The sequence below is a fragment of the Coenobita brevimanus genome, chromosome 92 (assembly GCF_032717465.1).
Source record: "Coenobita brevimanus isolate Jiangsu-jjx chromosome 92, ASM3271746v2, whole genome shotgun sequence".
NCBI classification, from domain to species: domain Eukaryota; kingdom Metazoa; phylum Arthropoda; class Malacostraca; order Decapoda; family Coenobitidae; genus Coenobita; species Coenobita brevimanus.
This window is the reverse complement of record NC_137045.1, coordinates 11,371,249-11,389,618: the sequence shown is the minus strand read 5'-3', so window position 1 is coordinate 11,389,618 and position 18,370 is coordinate 11,371,249. Positions and strand designations below refer to the sequence as shown.

At 45.4% G+C, this 18,370-nt stretch overlaps 1 protein-coding gene across 1 annotated transcript in view; it reads left to right on the top strand.

Moving 5' to 3' along the window:
* LOC145412078 (dipeptidase 1-like) overlaps positions 1–18,050 on the top strand; it is a 210,159-nt gene extending 192,109 nt beyond the window's left edge. The window contains exons 13-17 of the mRNA XM_080281995.1: positions 7,297–7,473; positions 13,396–13,480; positions 14,278–14,353; positions 17,390–17,528; positions 17,961–18,050. Of these exons, the coding sequence (XP_080138121.1) occupies positions 7,297–7,473; positions 13,396–13,480; positions 14,278–14,353; positions 17,390–17,528; positions 17,961–18,050 (567 nt within the window). The remainder of the gene's footprint in view (positions 1–7,296; positions 7,474–13,395; positions 13,481–14,277; positions 14,354–17,389; positions 17,529–17,960) is intronic.
* The last annotated feature ends 320 nt before the right edge of the window (positions 18,051–18,370 follow it).

Here is an 18,370-nt window from a genome sequence, read left to right as displayed (position 1 = left end):
ACACAAAAAAAAAAGATAGACAGACAGACGGGTAGACGGGGACAGAGAGACGCACAGACATAAACTTCAGACGGAGACAGTAAAAGGGAACCAGGCTAAAACGGGTAGACTTAGGCAGTGACAGACAGGCAAAGACAGAGGCTACAGGCATATAGACCGACAAACAAAGACAGACAAAAGACACACAAAGACAGTGAGAATGACAAACAAAGGCTTTAGGCAGACAGGCGGGCAGACAGACAGAAAAACAGACATAGTAATGACCGATAAACATAGAGACAGAGATTCACATTGACAGAAAGTAATAAAGAGAGATTTAAGACACATCTTAAAGACAAAAAAACAGACAGACAGTGACAAAGTTAAAGGCGACAGCTACGCAAGCAGACAGACACCAGAGGCCAAAAAAAAAAAAAAAAAAAAGCACCCACTGAATCAAATATTTTTCATGTCAATAAAATATCTCACAGTTTATAATAATCAAGCTAAGTGAAAGAGGTAAAAAATATATACCAGCCGGAAGAGAAATAAATGTGTCAGATGTTGAAGAGGGAGGGAGTGGTGAGAGAGAAGAGAGAGGGAGAGAAGAGAGAGGAAGAGAGGGTGAGGGTGAGATGAAGGGAGATGGAATTGGAGAAGGAGAGGTGGGAAGGAGAGGGAGAGGGATAGAAGAGGGGATTAGGGGGAGAGGAGAAGGGGAGAAGAGAAGGTGGAGAGGGAGAAAATGAAGTGAGGAATGGGAGAGGAGAGGTGGTGGATGAGTGGGGGTTGAGGGAGAGGAAAGAGAGAAGGTGGGGGCTTATAGGACGGGGCGAGCGATAGAGAAGGAGGAAGGGGAGGAGGGAAAGAGGAGGAGGGAGAGGTGAGGGAGGAAAGAGAAGAGAGGAGGGAGAGGCGAGAGAGGACGAAGAGAGGTGAGAGAGATGTGGAGAGGGGAAGAATATAGATGTCACGACTGGTGGGGGAGGTAATTCACTTTCTCTAAGGATGATCTTCGTCGCTTTTGGGAAGCATTTATTTATTTTGATGTTTTTGTGGTTTTGTGTGTGTGTGTGTGTGTGTGTGTGTGTGTGTGTGTGTGTGTGTGTGTGTGTGTGTGTGTGTGTGTCGTTTTTCCCCGTTTATGTGTGTTTTTGTACTTTTCCATAGTTGTTTTTATGTATGTATATGTGTATGTAAAAATGCTATTGATTTTATTATATACATCTTGACCTTATAATTCAACCTCTTATACGTGTCTTGTATAATTATCCCTCATATTTTTCATGATTTCCTCTTTGTAAATGTTTTCTTTTGTATGTCATGTATCCTTCTCTCTGTTTTTATGCCGCGTTCTTCTCCACTTCGTACAGTTTTCCAGATGTTTTCCTTGTGTTTTTCTCTATGTTAGTGTTTAGCATTTTCTTCGTGTTGCTCTGTATTTGTGTGTGTGTGTGTGTGTGTGTGTGTGTGTGTGTGTGTGTGTGTGTTTTATTATGGTAATATTGAGTGGCTAGGTTTGTGGTGTGAAATTTCTCTTTTTTCGCTTTCTTTACCTTTATTACATTTTATACTGTGTTTTAGTTGAAGACTCAGACCAACCCGTACGGAGCAAATCACACACCCTTCACACCCTCCTCTCTTTCCTTGCACATAACAGCCACCGGGATTGCAATTAGAACGAGCCTGGAAGGGAAATTCTGTATCCCTCTGAAACCTCCACCTCATCATCTCCCCACCCCTCTCCCCATCGCCCCATCCCTATTCCCAGCGCCCCATCCCTCTCCCCATCGCCCTATCCCTCTCCCCATCGCCCTATCCCCTCTTCCCATCGCCCCATCCCTCCTAACGCCCCACCCATTTCCCCATCGCCTCATCCCATTTCCCATCGCACCATCGCCTCATCCCATTCTCCATTGCCCCTTCTATCTCCCCCGTCCGACCCGACATCCCGGCCTCATTACTGTCAATTCTCCGCCTCCGCCCTCTTTCCATAACTCCTCATCTCCAGTGGACCTTACCTCATCTCCTACCACCACTGCTCAGAGTTCCCCTCCCCCCCCTCTCTCTCTCTCCTGTTCATTTTGTCGTGTTTTGTCGTTATTCTTGGCATTTATCTTCTTCTTTTTTTTTGTCGACTGATAATGCTGAGCGCTTCACTTCCTATTTTCTTCTTTTTCAGTCATCATCCCACCCTTCTCCCTCCCCTCCTCTTTCCTCCTTCATTGTCGTTATTTTTCCTTGTCTCGTAATCAGTTTAACTCTATAGTGTGGCGGGCTATCTCCCCTCATAGTTTCCACTTCATCTCGTTTTTATCCATAACTTTTTTTTTTTTTTTTTACTTTTCTCCAAGTTCATCCTATTTATTACATTTTCCTTTCATACAGAGCATTCACCTCTTACCACTCCCCTCTTTCCCCTTCCACGTAATCTCCTGATCATTTTGGCCTGGGATCATCTCATATAAATTCATAATACTTTTTTCACCTTTCTTTTCTCTCTCTTTTCTCTCCCTCACTCTCTCCACCTACTCCATCCATATTATGTAATCTTGTAATCATTTCGAAACTCGAGTTCAGTTCTTATTTATCCACAGCATTTTCCCTGCATCATAAATGTCCTCTCTCTCTCTCTCTCTCTCTCTCTCTCTCTCTCTCTCCTTACTCAGCCTTAACACTTTCCTCTTCCTCTCATCGCCCTTCCTCTGTATCGCACCATTTCTGCCTCATATCATAATCATATTGACAGTTTAGTTCATTTCGTATTTTCCACAACCCTTTCCCCTTTTCTCATATCTTTTCACGCTCAGTCTCTTTTTCTCCCCCATTCACTCACTCGTTTACTCTCTCCCTCTTCTCATGTTGTTGCCTCACCTGACAATTATTCCGATATTTTAGTTCATCTCGTCATTCCATTCACTTAGTTTCCCCTCCCTATTAGATGTCTGTATCAATTTTTTTTCATCTCATCACACCCTTACCTCTTTCATATATTACACTGTCTTCTCTCGGCCACCACCAACCTCCGTTTTCCTGTTATCATTTTTGCCTCATTTCACAGTCATCTCGACGTTACAGTTCATCTCGTTTTCATCCATTGCCATTTCCCTTTTGATCAAGTTCCACCTCTTTCCTCCTCAGCCCACCCTTCCTTTCACTCTCGTCTTCCTCTCACCAGCAGCAACCCCCCCTTTTCCTCATTTCCTCGTTCTTCTCATCTAGCAATGATCCCGACATAGCAGTTCATCTCGCCTTTCCCCTCAATTTGCCTTTTTCATCTTACTCTGTCTGTATCAGATTTCTCATCTCGCCACACCCACCCAACCCATACCCTCTCCTCCTTCCATCACCACCAGCCTCCCTCTCTTCCTCTCATCATCATTACATCATTTCACAATCATTTCGACTTTTCAGCTCATCATTTTTTTTTCACCTCCATCATATATCGTTCACTAGTAGCCATCAACGTCTAATCTCCCATTTGCGCCCATTTTTCTCCCCCATCATTTTCTACAACCAGTCTCCCATCCTGTCTCCCCATCATCTGTTTATTATAGTTCTTCATATTTTTACCCATAACATTTTTCTTCCACCCTAGTTGTTCAAATCCCATCTTTCCTCTGACCTACATCCTCTCCCCTCCCCACGACTCGTCTCCCTTCCACATTTCACTGTCAGGTCTATATACTATCTCATATGATATCTCCCCCTCTAGCATCCTTCCTCCTGGTGGCCGCTACTGAGAACCATTACTCTCCCCACTTCACTCTTCATATCCTGCGTCTCCCCTCCACCTCACAAATCACTCACATTCTATTCTCCACTTCACTTCTCATACCCATCCTCCTCTCCTCTCTCCCTCAAAAACTACATGCAGCTTCTTCTCCATTTCACTGTTCACGTCCTTCCTTTCTGCTTCTTTCCCTGGCAGATCACAACATTTCTTCCCTGCCTCACCTAACCAAATCTAGCCTAACCTAATCTAAACTTACCCAGCCAAACCAAACCAACCATCACTTTATGTGACCATTCTTAACTTTCTACTTTTTTGTATTACTCAGATCGTATGCCTGAACATCATATTCTTCCTTGATTCTATACAGGATTCTATCTCTCTTATTTTCCCTTCTCCTGGCCATGTATTTTGTCTTTCTTTTTCCCCTTTTTCCCCCTTTTCTCTCTTTGTACTGCTAACCCTCAATGTCAAAATTATGGTCAGTCACTGCCTGTCCGCTGGTCCCCTTCGCTCACTTGTCATTCCTCCCTCCATCCGTGTTACATAATATTTCTGAGTTGTTTTGAGGTTTTTCCTGATTTTTCCCTTTCCAGTTTTCCCCTTTTTCTGCTCATTACCTTTTTTTTTTTTTTTTTTTTTTTTTACATCGTTTCCTTCCTCTCTTGTTCATTCTCGTTTCCCTTTTCTTTTTCTTGTTTCTTTTTATTTAGTTTAGGCTGCTATTATTTCCCTTTTGTTTTTTCCCGTTGCTTTTCTTTCTTTCCTTTCTTTTTCTTTCTTTCTGTCAGTTCCTTTTTTATGTTGCTTCCTTTTTTTCTTCATTCTTTTTCTTTTTTTCCATATTTTTCTTTCATTCCTTCCTTCTTTCCATTCTTCTTTCTCTTTTACCTTCTTTCCTTCCTTCCCTCCCTCCCTTCCTCCCTCCCTCCCTCCCTCCCTCCCTCCCTCCCTTCATTCATTCATTCATTCATTCCCTCCCCTCCCCTCCCCTCCCCTCCCCTCCCCTCCCCTCCCCTCCCCTCCCTTCCTTCCTTCCTTCCTGCATTCATTCATTCATTCCATCGTTCCTTCCTTCCTTCCGTCTTTCCTTCCTACCTACCTTCCTTCCTTCCTTCCGTCTTTCCTTCCTACCTACCTTCCTTCCTTCCTTCCTTCCGTCTTTCCTTCCTACCTTTCTTTCATCCTTCATTTATTCATTCTGTCTTTCTTTCCTTATTCATTCTTTTTCTTTGTTCCCTCTAACTCCTTAAATTTTCCTTTCGTTCTTTCTCTCCTTATTTCTTTCTCTCTCTCTCTGTCATACTGAGTCATAACAAAATTTTAATAGCCGCATCCTGTTTCCTGATCCACTTGTCTGCATTTCACTATTCTCCCTCCAGCCTCCTTACGTAATATTTATGTCGTTTCATTTTTTTTTTTCAGATTTTGTTGGATTTTCTTTTATATTTACGTTTTCATTTTCCTCGTGTTTTTTTTTTTTTACTCGTTTTTCTCCTGGCTCTTTATTCTGTTTCCTTTCATTTTTTTCTTCTTTTGCTCTTTTTTTATTCTTACCTTTCTCCTTTACTTTTTTCCCTCTCTTATTCATTCATTCTCTTTCATTCCTTCTTTTCCCCTTTTCTCTTTTCCTTTATTTACGGTACGTGTTTTTTAATTCTCTCTCTCTTTTTTTTTTTTTTTAATCATTCGTGTATTTATATTTCTGCTTACTTTTGACTTTCATTTTGTCAGTAAATTCATTCTCTGTCCACACTCCCCTCTTGCTGTCCACACTCCCCTCTTGCCCACATTTGTCATTCCTGCCTCCACCCTCATTACTTCTCATTCCTCCTCATTATTTCCTTCCTCCCACACGCTCTCTCTCTCTCTCTCTCTCTCTCTCTCTTTTAAACTATAACCTTCACACTGTAATCACTGTCATACTAGTCTCTCTCTCTCTCTCTCTCTCTCTCTCTCTCTCTCTCTCTCTCTCTCTCTCTCTCTCTCTCTCTCTCTCTCTCACTATTTTAATGCACTCACTCGTTCAGACATCTCAGTTTCTCACATTTTTGCACCACTCTTTTTCTCATACTCCCCCCCCCCCTCTCCACTCTCAAAGTGCTCTCACTCTGTTAATTTTTCACCCAAATCAGCCTTCATTTTTTCCACCCTCTCTCACTTTCCCACTCACTTTCACTTCCACACTCTCTCTCATTAACTCCCGCTCATCCTCATTTGCTCACGCGCTCCTCTCTTTTTTCTTCCTTTCACTCGTTCACTCCCTTAACCTCTCTCTCTCTCTCTCTCTCTCTCTCTCTCTCTCTCTCTCTCTCTCTCTCTCTCTCTCTCTCTCTCTCTCTCTCTCTCTCTCTCTCTCTCTCACCCTGAGGCCTTCTTCCTCCAACCATTTGCTTCCTGATGTTCTTTTTAGCTTCCTCTCTCTCTCTCTCTCTCTCTCTCTCTCTCTCTCTCTCTCTCTCACCCTGAGGCCTTCTTCCTCCAACCATTTGCTTCCTGATGTTCTTTTTAGCTTCCTCTCTCTCTCTCTCTCTCTCTCTCTCTCTCTCTCTCTCTCTCTCTCTCTCTCTCCACGGGAAGTAACAAATTCCTCTCACCCCCTCTCACCCCCACTCCACACCACTCCAGCACAGGAACCCACAATATCCCACTTCCTCTTCTCTTAATTTTTCCTTTACCCACTAGTAATTTTTTTTCCACCCTTCCTCCGGGACTGCTGATACCGTGTAGGGATTTGGTCTTCCTATTAATTTTTTCTCTCTCTCTCTCTCTCTCTCTCTCTCTCTCTCTCTCTCTCTCTCTCTCTCTCTCTCTCTCTCTCTCTCCCCATTTTCTTTCCCTTCCCTCTTTTTCGCCTCCCTCTCCCTTTTTCCTCCCCCCCTCCCTCTCCCCATCTCTATCTCTTTTCCTCCTCTCACCTTCCTCCCATCTCTTTCCCTCTGTCCTTTCCTCCTCTCCTCTTCCTTCCATCTCTCTGCCTCTTTCCTTCCCTTCCCTTGCTTTCCTCCCTTTCTCATACACTTTCCTCCCATCCGTCTCATCCTCTCCCCTCATTCTACCTCTCCTTCCCTCCTCTCTTTCTCTCCCCATTCATCTTCCCTTACTCCCTCGCCTTCCTCTCTCCCCCTCTTTATTTTTCCTGCTCCCTTCCTCCCGGACGTGCTTTTTCTCCTGCTTCTTTTTAATCCCATCTTTGCGCTAAGCCGACTCTCCATCGCCCAAAGACTCCTCTGAAAACACCTCTCCCTTTTTTCCTTATATATACTAAATCTGAATGTTATGTTAGTTGTTTGTTAAATTACCTGATGATTAGGCTGTTATTCTTTGTGTATTTTTAACTACTGTTCGGCTTGCTTAGTGGGAAATAAATCTTATGTGTATCTAACTTTTAATGACGGGAATCTTCACTGTGGGGAGTAAAATTGTTTGGAGCTGGCTGAGAAAAATGAATAAGTGGTAATTTCTTTACTTGTCCCTGGACCCTTCCTTTGATGACGATGATGATGATGATGCTTTACCTTCCCCCATGGAAAGTTACGATGATGATGATGATGATGATGATGATATACTTCTCCCCTACACAGAAAGTGGTGCTTGAGATGAACCGGCTGGGGATGCTGGTGGACCTGTCCCACGTGTCCCAGCAAACAATGCGTGATGCCCTGGCAGTGTCCCGCGCCCCCGTCATCTTCTCTCACTCCTCCGCCCACGCCCTCTGCAGACATTCTCGCAACGTGCCCGACGATGTCCTCAGGCAGGTGGTGAGTGTCCGAGGGGTGGCTGTGTGTCCAGTTGGTGAGTGTCCGAGGGTAACTGTCAACATCGATAACCAGGGAAGGTGTTCATAGGAAGGAAAAGTGTTCATAGGAAGATAAAGTGTTCACAACCAAATAGTGTTCACAGCCAGGTGGTGTTCATTACAAGGAAGTATTCACAGTCAGGTAAAATGTTCACAACCAGTTAAGTGTTCACTGGCACGTAAAATGTTCACAGCCAGGTAAATTGTCCATGGGTTGGTAAAGTATCCAGCCAAGTAAAGTGTTCGCAGCCAGGTCAAGTGTTCATAGCCAGGTCAAGTGTTCACACCCAGGACAAGTGTCTAGAGGCATGATAAGTAGTTTCTGTCAATTGGTAAACAGCGGCCTGGAGTTAGAACTAATTTATATTTTTCTTAGAATTTTTTTTACCGAACTCTTTCAATACCTTTCAGAATTTAGGAATCATAGTTTTAACCATGCTTTATTGATCGTCTTAAAAACATATACTGTGGTTCAAAAATCACTGTGTACTTTTTTCTTTTTATACTAAGCAAATAATGTTTTGTTACTAGTCTGCGGAAATGTTGGAAGTGTATTTGAATGTTAGTGAGTGCTGGGCTGTGCAATTGTTAGGGCAGGTAGCGGTGAGGGTCAGGCGTGGCTACCCGGCGTGGAGTGACCTATATAAGCTTTTCATACCTGCGAGACCGCCTCACCTGCGCCACACCACACCACACGACACCGCACTGCATCACACTGCATCTCACTGCACCACACCACACAATACTACACGACACTACACTACACTACACTACACTACACTACACTACACTACACCACACTTCGTTGCACTGCACTGCACTGCACACACTCTACCGCATCACACCACACCACACCACACCACACCACACAACACCACACTACACCACACAACACCACCCACACTACACCACACTGCATCACACCGCACTGCACCACACCAACACAACATTACACTACATCACACTTCATAGCATTGCACTAAACTACACTGCCATACACTGCACCACACTAACTACACTACATTACACACACACTACCGCATCACACCACACCACACCACACCACACCACACTGTGCCACTTGCTGGGATAGTCGTCAGTTTCTCCAGTCATATCCTTCATGTCCACGGCTGAAATTCACAAACTGTCTAATTATTATTTTCTTCTCAGATTTTTTTCTGTTTATCTATATATCAGTTTAATCCATCCATATATAACTAGACACCTTTCAGCTTAATCAAACTGTCTGACCAGTGTACAATACCCAAGTGAAGCCGATCTATAAACGGATATTAACTCTGTACACATTTCGGTCATTAAATTTTTGTCTCTTGCACGCCATTTTCATCGTTAATATCGAATGTACTTTAAAGAAACTACCCTTCAGATATTAACGAACTTCAGAGAAGAATAAACTGCCGATGAAGAGGTGTCACGGAGCAACCTGAGCCAGCAAGAATACTTTCCCACGAATTGGAAGTGAACCAAACCTGCCCGACCTTGATTTGGAGTCCCTTTTGAATATGGAAAAAGGCGAGATAATCAGACGAATGCCATTAATAGCGAGGCCCAGGTATTTGAATTACACTGAGCAAGTTTTATGTCGGGTGAGTGGATTTGTAATTTGCCCGAACCGCGGCATTTCAAAGGCGTGGAATAAAATATTTTGTTCTAATTACACTGGAGCTCACCTGAAATTTTTTACCCTTTCCTAAACTTTCGGCCGCGTTTTCGTTGTATAAGGAAACGCCGTAGCACCTCGTCGTTAGCGATTTATTTTGTATTTTGTGCTGGACAGCGTTTTTTTTTTTTTTTTTTTTTTTTTTTTTGTGAGTTGCTTGTATTTTCTTTTGTTATGACACAACTTTCATAAATAACCACACTCGAGAAATTTATGGAGAGGAGATGCCTGGGAGTTTCCTATGAGATCACAGGAATAAGGCAGCTGTTATTCCTTCCTCATTCGCACTTTTCTTCTCTATCTTGCCCTTCTGCCCCTGTCCTCCACTCCTTCTCCTCCTCTCCCTCCCCCTTCTCCCCCTCCCTCGCAATTCCGTCTGCTCTTCTCTCACCCTCTTCCTCCCTCCCTAACTCCTCACCCTTTCCTCCTCATCTGTTCCTCCTCACCCTCTTCCCACGCCCTTTCCTCCTGTCTCAACTCTACCTTTCGTCCTTACAATTCATTCTGCTCCTCCCCCACCCCTTCGTTATCCCTTTCCTCTTCCTCCCTCACCCTTTCCTCCCTCACCCTTTCCTCCCTCACCCTTTCCTCCCTCACCCTTTCCTCCTTCACCCTTTCCTTCCTCACCCTTTCCTCCCTCACCCTTTCCTTCTCCTTCACCCTTTCCTCTCGCTTCAGCGCTCTCTCCTTCTCCTTCATTTCCCCCCTCTGCTTACTCTGCATCCTACCTCACCTTCTCTCCTGACCCATCTTCCTTCCTGCCTGTCGCCTCTTCCTGCCTTTCCTTTCTTTCTCTCTCTCTCATTATTCTTCTTTCCTCTTATTCCCCTCCTTTATTCCGTTTTCCAGTTCCCCTCTTCTTCTCCGTCCCCTTTCTCTTTCTCTCCTTTTGTCTTCTTTTTTTTGCCTTCCGTTTCTTCCATATCTCTCATTCATCTTGGTTCCACTCACTCCTCTCCTTCATTCCATCTTTCTGTTATGCACTCATTCTTTTGCTGTCTGTCCGTTTCCCTCTTTTTTTTCTCTCTCTCTTCTTCCTCCTCCTCTTTCATCTATCTCCTCTCTCTTTCCCCTTCAGTCTTTCTACTTCCCTCCCCACTGTATCAGTGTCTGTGTCTTTATCAGTCTACAGTATATGAGAACTTCTTCCTCGGAGGGAGAGTGATAGTTATATTCTGTCCTCATCCATACTGGACAGGTACGAATCAGAAAAGGCTAACTCCCTTTCCATTCCAGTATTCATTCACCTTCCAGCTCATCCCTATCTACTCAACTCTCCCCTCTCCCTTCGGTCTATTCCCTCCTCTTAATCCCATCACATCACTTTCCCTTTCCTCCCCATTTATCCTCCATCTCTCCCTCCCTTCCCATCACTCTTTCATCTCTAATTCTTCCCAATTTTTTTCTTCCTCATCGTCTTGCTCATCAGTAGTCCTGTCCCCTCACTCCCTTTGGGCCCCTGTCTTGCCCTTGATCAGTGCTCATTTCGCACCCATCCTCCTCCTTCTCTCTTTCCCCCCACCCTCTTCTCTCTCTCCTGTCTTCCTCTTCTCTCTCTCCCCTTTCCCTCTTCTTCTGTCTCTTCTTCTTCCCTCTGCACCTCTCCATTTATCACTCTTTTCTCTCCTTTTTTAGCTGTCGTTATCTTCTCTCGTCCGCTGTTCTGGCGTCAAAATTACCTGTCATATATTCGTTCCTTTTGCTCCTTCCCTAACACCTTTACCTTTCCATCTTCCGCCCCGTGCCTCCAAGTCCTCTCCCTCTCCACACCTCCCTCTTCCCTCCTCCCTCTTCTCTCCCTCCTCTCTCATCTTTCATCCCTTATTCTCTCTCCCCATCACAGGCCTGTCCCCTCTCTCTCCCCTTGGGCTCCCTCGTATATCCCTTGCTCAGCACGGCCCCTCCTCTGGTAACCTTAATTAGCCTCTCTCTCTCTCTCTCTCTCTCTCTCTCTCTCTCTCTCTCTCTCTTTCTCTCTCTCTCTCTCTCTCTCCTCTCCTCGTCCTCCTCCTCCTCCTCCTCCTCCTCCTCCTCCTCCTTCTTCCCACAATCCTCCCAATCAGCATTTTCCCCTATTCTCTTTCTTCTCCTTTCCTCCTCTTCACCACCTCGTCTCTCCCTTCCTTCTCTGTTCCAGCACCCTACATTTCACCCTCCTCTCCCTGCTCCTCTTCCTCTCCCCTTTCACTCCATATTTCCATTTTTCCCCTCCTCTCTCATCAACCTTTTTTCCCCTTTCCCCTACACGCCCTCAGCGACCTTCCGAGTACCATATTCCTTTAACCTGAATCAATTACACCTCATCTACCCCAGCAAATGTTATATAAAGTTGAGTCTCCCGTATTTATCGTAGTTCCCCTTCGTAGTCCAATATTTTCTCACCCTCCTGTTTACTGCATTTCCGTTTTCTTCCTACTGTGCTTTCCTCCCTTTGTCATTATATTTTAGAGAGAGAGAGAGAGGGGGGTGGATTTGCAACGTGCTGAATTAGACAGACCTCTCTTTCTGACAATTTTCCCCTCATGCCTCCCTTCACAAGTCCCCTCCCCCTTCTCCCGGCCATTCCCTACCCCCATACCCTTTCCCGGCCCCTCTCTCTTCTTAACCCCATTGGCTCTTCTTGTCTTCCCCTCCGGAACTTCTCCCCCCGCCCCCCCGAACCCTCTGCCCCCCACTCCAGGTTCTTTCCCTTTCCCCTTCCGGTTTCTCCCCTCCCCTTCCTCGTTCCAGGCTCCTCTCTCCCTCCTTCCCTCCTTCCAAGCATCTACTCTCATCCAAGCCCCTTCCTCTTCCCTCCTTTGACCCTCCTCTTCTCCCTACGGCGCCTCTTACCTCCTCGCTACACACCTCTTCATTTCCCCCTCCCGTCCCAAGTCTCATCCTTCTTCCTCATTCCCCTCTCGCATCTCCTTCCCTTACTCCCCCTTCAAGCCGTTTCCCCTATTCTCCCCCTCTCCTCTCCTTCCCCTCTCCTTCTCCTCCCTCCTCCCTCAATCCCCCTTCGCCCTCCCCCCAGTCCCCCCAGAGGCAGAGGTACAGTAATGCAGGCCATCCTGGGTGTACACCATTTGGTATTCATAGCACCAGTGAAATATTTGCCCGTCACCACCACCAGATTAACAAGCCTTCCCTGCAGCACACAATCAACACACCCCACACCACGCCAGGTACGCTCCCTGCAACAAACACTCAACACACACCACACCCACACCAGATACAATCCTTGCAATACACACCACACCCACACCAGATACATCTCTTGCAATACACACCTTACCAACACCAGATACACTCGCTGCAGCACATAGTCAACACGTCACACCCATGCCAGATACATTCCTTGCAACACACACCACACCCACACCAGGTACATCCCTGCGACACACAGTCAACGCAAACCACACACCACGCCCAAACCAAATACACCTGAACGCTTTTTTTTAATTATTGATTTTTATCTCCTTCCTGTCGATGCACCATTAAGCGTACTGGGGAAGTTATATCAGCCTCCGTTAACGCACTTCTCTTCATTGTACTGTGCATTTTTCCTCTTCATTTTCCATTCCCTCTAAACTTCTCCAATCACCTTTTCTCTTTCCATTTGCTACCCATTCCCTTATGCACCTTCCGCTAATGATTTCTCAAATTATTTCTTGCTGGTGGTAGATCGTTTTTATGCAATTAAGAAAAAATATACAGGCGGTGGACGGAACAGAATACCAAAGAAAGTCCATGCTAGAGAAGAGGTAATGAAATAAATCGTTCCCTCTACTCAGTTAAAAATAGTCTGATTTTAGCCTGAACGAGAAACCCAAGCAACAGAAAGGTGAAAATCTGTATTGACATTGGAATTGTTTGGCTCTGTTTCCTGTGTTCCTTCTTTTACAGCTACACCGTTACCAGTTTAGCATTACCTTTTACCTGTTGTCTGTCTGCTGTTACATTTTCACCGTTACCATAGTCATCATTACCGTTTTGCTGTTGCCATTTTCCTGTGACCTGTCTACTGTTACATCTTTATCGTTACCGATGTTATCATCACTGTTTTCCCCTTACCTTTTACCTGGTACCTGTCTGCTGTTGGATCTTCACTGTTACCATCATCATCACTAGTGTTTTACTGTTATCTCTTTCCTGTTACCTGTCTGTTGTTACATTTTCATCGTTACTGTTGTTACCGTTGTGTCTTCTGTTTTTCCTCAGCACCTGAACGGGGGAATCGTGATGGTGAGTTTCTACAGCTACTTCCTCACCTGCAACGACACGGCCACTATCCACGATGTCGTCCGTGAGTAGGGACGTTTTGTTCTTAGTACATGTGCACGATTTTATGTACTTTTTAATAGACTTTTCGAACTGGAGGGGTTAGATAAAGACTTCAAAACCTCTTCAAGATTTCTTCAGACGATTTTATTTACCTTAAGATAGAACTGGAGGGATTGGATACAGCCTTCGTTAACCCCTTCCTCTAAGCTGACTAAAATCGTCTGGGAGTAGCAAGAAGACATTAGTACAATACGTCTTCTGACTGAAGGGGTTGGTGGATTATAGAGGTCTGTTGATTTTTCCTTTTTTCAGAGAGAGAGAGAGAGAGAGAGAGAGAGAGAGCTGTGATAACCGAATGATGAGACCTTGATCTTGTGATGTTATTGATTTTTTGGAGTTCTGAAAAAATATGATGGTTGAGAAACTTTGGTATTGAGTTTATACTGATACTGTGTTGATAATTTTTGTTAATTCCCTTCAGTCCAGTAATGCATGACAAATCAGACAGGAAGACGGGGAAGGAACAGGACAGGTAAGATGGCAAACAGATAGAAAGCAGGCCAGATAGAATCCCTGAGAAAAAGAAGGCAAGATACATACCGATAAGACAGAATAAGACGGACGGTGAACAGTAAAAGCAAAATACAGAAGATATGAAGGCAGGACAGATAAAAGACACAGAAAGGAAGGCAGATAAAGGCCTAGACTAATAGAACGTAGGACAGATCGAACCCAGGACAGCCATAATGCAGGACACACAGGGCCCAGGTCAAACTCGACGCAGGACAAGTCACTAATATAACCCTGTATGTCCCCCAGGGCACATCAACCACATCCGGGACGTGGCGGGCCTGGACCACGTTGGCGTGGGGGCTGACTTCGACGGCATCAATAAGTGAGTCCTGCCTGTGTCATGGTACTGTGTCTTGGTGGTGATGATGGTCGTGGTGACGGTGGTAGTGGTGGTGGTAGTGAGAGTGTGGCCTGATGATGATGATGATGATTTGTTGTAATAATAAGAAATGCACTGATGTCTGTTGCTGTATGGTCAGTGTGTACGCATCATTTCTAAGTTTAGGTGAACCTATGATGAAATGGCAAGAAAATATAAAGTTCTAATCAGCTGCCTCGATCATAAAACGGGTAGTGGCAGACGTGACGATATTGATGAGACGGCAGGAGACGGGAAGTTTTCTTTTATACAGGATCAAGTATTTATTTTTCCGTGCCTTTTTTCCTTTTTTTAATGATGAAAGGAAACTAAGCGCTGCAAACCTACATAGGTTATTTTCTCAGTAACAACGCAGGAGTTTGGTTAAGTTACGTTAGATTAAGTTAGTTTATGTTTAAGTTAGTTTTCCCTTTTGTAAAAACCTGCTTTCTACCTCAAGTTAATTCCTAGACATTTATGATTCCGTTTATCAGCCACAGTGTCGTTCCCCGTCGATCGTATGCCTAGATAAGCTGTGTAGGGCACCACAGGGCAGTATCAGTGTCAACACCTCTTTACCCTATCTCTTTATACACCCATCTCCAATACACCTACAGTCCTTCTTTAGTACACACCTGCCTAATGTTTTACACCCCCTCACTCAGGATCCCAGTACGCCTAAACTCGGAACACTCTCACCCTACACACCCAGCCTTTGTACACTCTCGCCCTACAAATCCAGCTTTTATATACTCTCACCCTACTCACCGAGCCTTTATACACTATCATCCTACACATCTAGACGCCTCACACCCTATGCACACAACACTTCCGGTCTCACCCTACACCTATAGACACCCATATTTTATGCATTTTTAATACACTACCTAATACGCCCTCACCCACCCCTCATACGGCAAACCCTCACCTTAAACACGTTCACCCTAAACCCCGCCACCCCAGAGTCCAGCACACCCTCTCCCTAGCACCCTGTAGTTACTCCACCTTTCTTACACTCTGTTCCCCATGCATTTACACCCTGCACCTCCGTCATCCAGAATCTGTATAGAGGCATCAGCAGCATCCAGCAACCCTGACCACTCATGTCTTCATCACTCACAATTATTACCCTCCCTTTCAGCCTCGCTCCCCCTTACCCTGTTCCTACTTAGCTTGAGTCTCACCCTAGAGCTCTGCACACCCTCACCCTATCACCGTACACACTAGCACCCCCCCCCCCGTGTAATGCTAGTTATATCCAGTGTGTGTGTGTGTGTCCCTCTGGCTGTCTCGTTAAGGGTAAAAATGTGGGGGTACGAACGAGCCACTCCACTCATAATACTGCCCTCTCTCATCCCAAACCATTTCTACCCCCCCCCACCTCTCTCTCTCTCTCTCTCTCTCTCTCTCTCTCTCTCTCTCCCTCTCTCTCTCTCTCTCTCTCTCTCTCTCTCTCTCTCTCTCTCTCTCTCTCTCTCTCTCTCTCTCTCTCTCTCTCTCTCACACCCTGAAGAAGCCATTGAAATCTAAATTAATGTGAAGTTCGAATTTTGAAAGGAGGCGGAAAAGGACGATAAGCCAGGAAAAGGAGAAGAGGAGAAGGAAGAGGAAGAGGAGAAAAAGGAAGGAGAGTAGCAGGAGGAGGAGAAAGAGGGAAGGAAAATGAGAAACAGGAACAATGAGACAAGAGAGAGGTGCAGAAAACAGAGAAAACTTGGTATATCTGCGTGAAGTAAAATTTAATGATGCAGTGCTAGTGGTGGGAGGATGAAGAGGTGGAAGGTAAGGAGAGAGAGAGAGAGAGAGAGAGAGAGAGAGATGCCAAGAAGGAGCATCACCTCGAGACATTTCAAGATACGGCGACGTGGAAGAGCGACGAGGCAAAGTTTTATCTAGTGAGAGGGAAACGAGCAGAGAAGGAGCAGATCAAGAGCGAAGAGGAAGAGGAAGAGGCGAAAAGGGAGATAGAAGAAAGAGAAGAGAATGACGAGAAAGAGAAGAAAAACAAGACGAAGAGGAAATGTAAGGGAAATTAGTTGAGAAGAAAAGATTAAAGAGAAAGAGAAAGATGAAGGGAGAAGAGGAAGATGGAGAAAGAGGAGGAGGGGCGAGAGAAAGTAGGAGGAGGAGGAGGAGGAGAAAGATAGAGGGGAAGGAGGACGTAGAAAGGTGAAGAGGAAATTATGAGAAAGGGTGGGAAGGGAGACAAAGGTGAGAAAAGCAAGATGAGAAGGAAGTGGGTGGGAAACGATCAGAAAGGAGAAGATCAAGGTTAAAGTGGAATATGATGAGGAAGAGAACAATAGAGGAGGAAGAAAAAGATGAGCGAATATTGAAGAAAAAGTGGGAGAGACTGAGAAAAGGGAGAAACCAAAGGAGGAGAAAGAAGAAGAAGGGAGGAAAAGTGGGAAGAATAACGAAGGAGATGAAGAAATTAAATTGAGGAAGGAGAGAGGGAAAAAAATGAAAACAAATATATTACAATCCTGTTGAGACAGATGAAAGGACAAAATTAGATTTGGAGGAAAAGGGACTCTGATGAGAATGAGGGTGAAGAGCATGAGGGAAGAAAGGGGGGGATAGAGGGGAAGGGGATGGAGAGGGGAAGAGGTTGGAAGTAGGGCTAGATAGTGAAAGATTACGAGAAAGAGAGGTCGAGATGCAGAAAGAAAGAACACTGAAGAGAAAAGTGGAAGGGAGACTGGGTGTTCTTTTGTTTCCCTCTTTCCTGTTTCTGGATTCAACCCAAGCCTGAGATGGGCAGGATTATGATGATGACGATAATGATGGTACGTTTTCCTGTGCGGTTTGTGGATATACAGAATCATGAGATGTGTTGCAAAAGCGAGCAAACCATCAGGCAGGGATACAAAAGCAAAATATCAGGTAGAATTGTAAGAGATGAACATAGCAGAATATCAAGTAATCATTCGTAGAGAAACGACACCGTTGACAGTGAGCAGAGTCATAACATTGCTCCAACTTTCTCCACTCCGCCAGAACCCCTGTTGGGTTGGAGGACGTGAGCCGGTACCCACAGCTGCTGGCGGAGGTGCTGAAGGACCCCCGCTGGAGCGAAGATGACCTGGCGCAGCTGGCAGGGGGCAACTTCCTGCGGGTGCTGCGCCGCGCTGAACAGGTGAGCGGTACACTGCGCAGGGTTTCAAGTTTGGTGGTTTTGTAACTTAGTGGGGGATAGGGATAGGAAATGTTCTTTTATTTTTATTTTTTTTACAGTAATGCATAACTGCACGTTCTCCCACCCCACTTGAATGTATTATCTATATATGACCGTCGTTTTCATGTGATGGCACCGATGTATCCAACCCTGTTTCCTACCTATCCCCCGAAAGGAGAATGGTGGACTGTAGTGGAAACCAATCTTAAGCTCCCTCCCTATCTCCCGAAAGGAGAGTAGTGGACTGTAGAAGTGCAACTCCAGCCTGCAGTCCTCCAGGTTCACGGTACTTGGAATCACAACAACAACTATAAATTATCCTCCCCCCCCCCCTCCATCCATCCAATTCTGTGCAGACCAAACTGTACGTCACCTCTCCCATCTCCCCCACAGGTACGAGACGAGCTTCGGTCCACACTGCCCTATGAAGACCACATCCACCCCGACCACCTCGCTGGGCGCCGCTCCTGCTGGTTCACGTGACGCCTCCCCCGCCCTAGCCAACCCCCCACACCCGTCACAACCATCCTTTTCCTCATCCTCGTCCTCATCGTCCTCCTCTTCCGTCTGCCTATTCACCGCTCTGTCTCTCCCCAGGTAGCTGTCTATTTCTGAGCTTCGTTTTTCGTCTTTGTACTGTAACTACTCTTTCTCTTCACTTTGTCTTTCTTTTTATCTCTCTATCCCGTTTTCATCTTCTCTCTTCTCTTCGTCTTCACGTGATGCTTCCCCCTGCCTAGCCAATCTCCTCACCCGTCACATCCACCCTCCTCCTCATCCTCGTCTTCATCCTCTTGCTCATC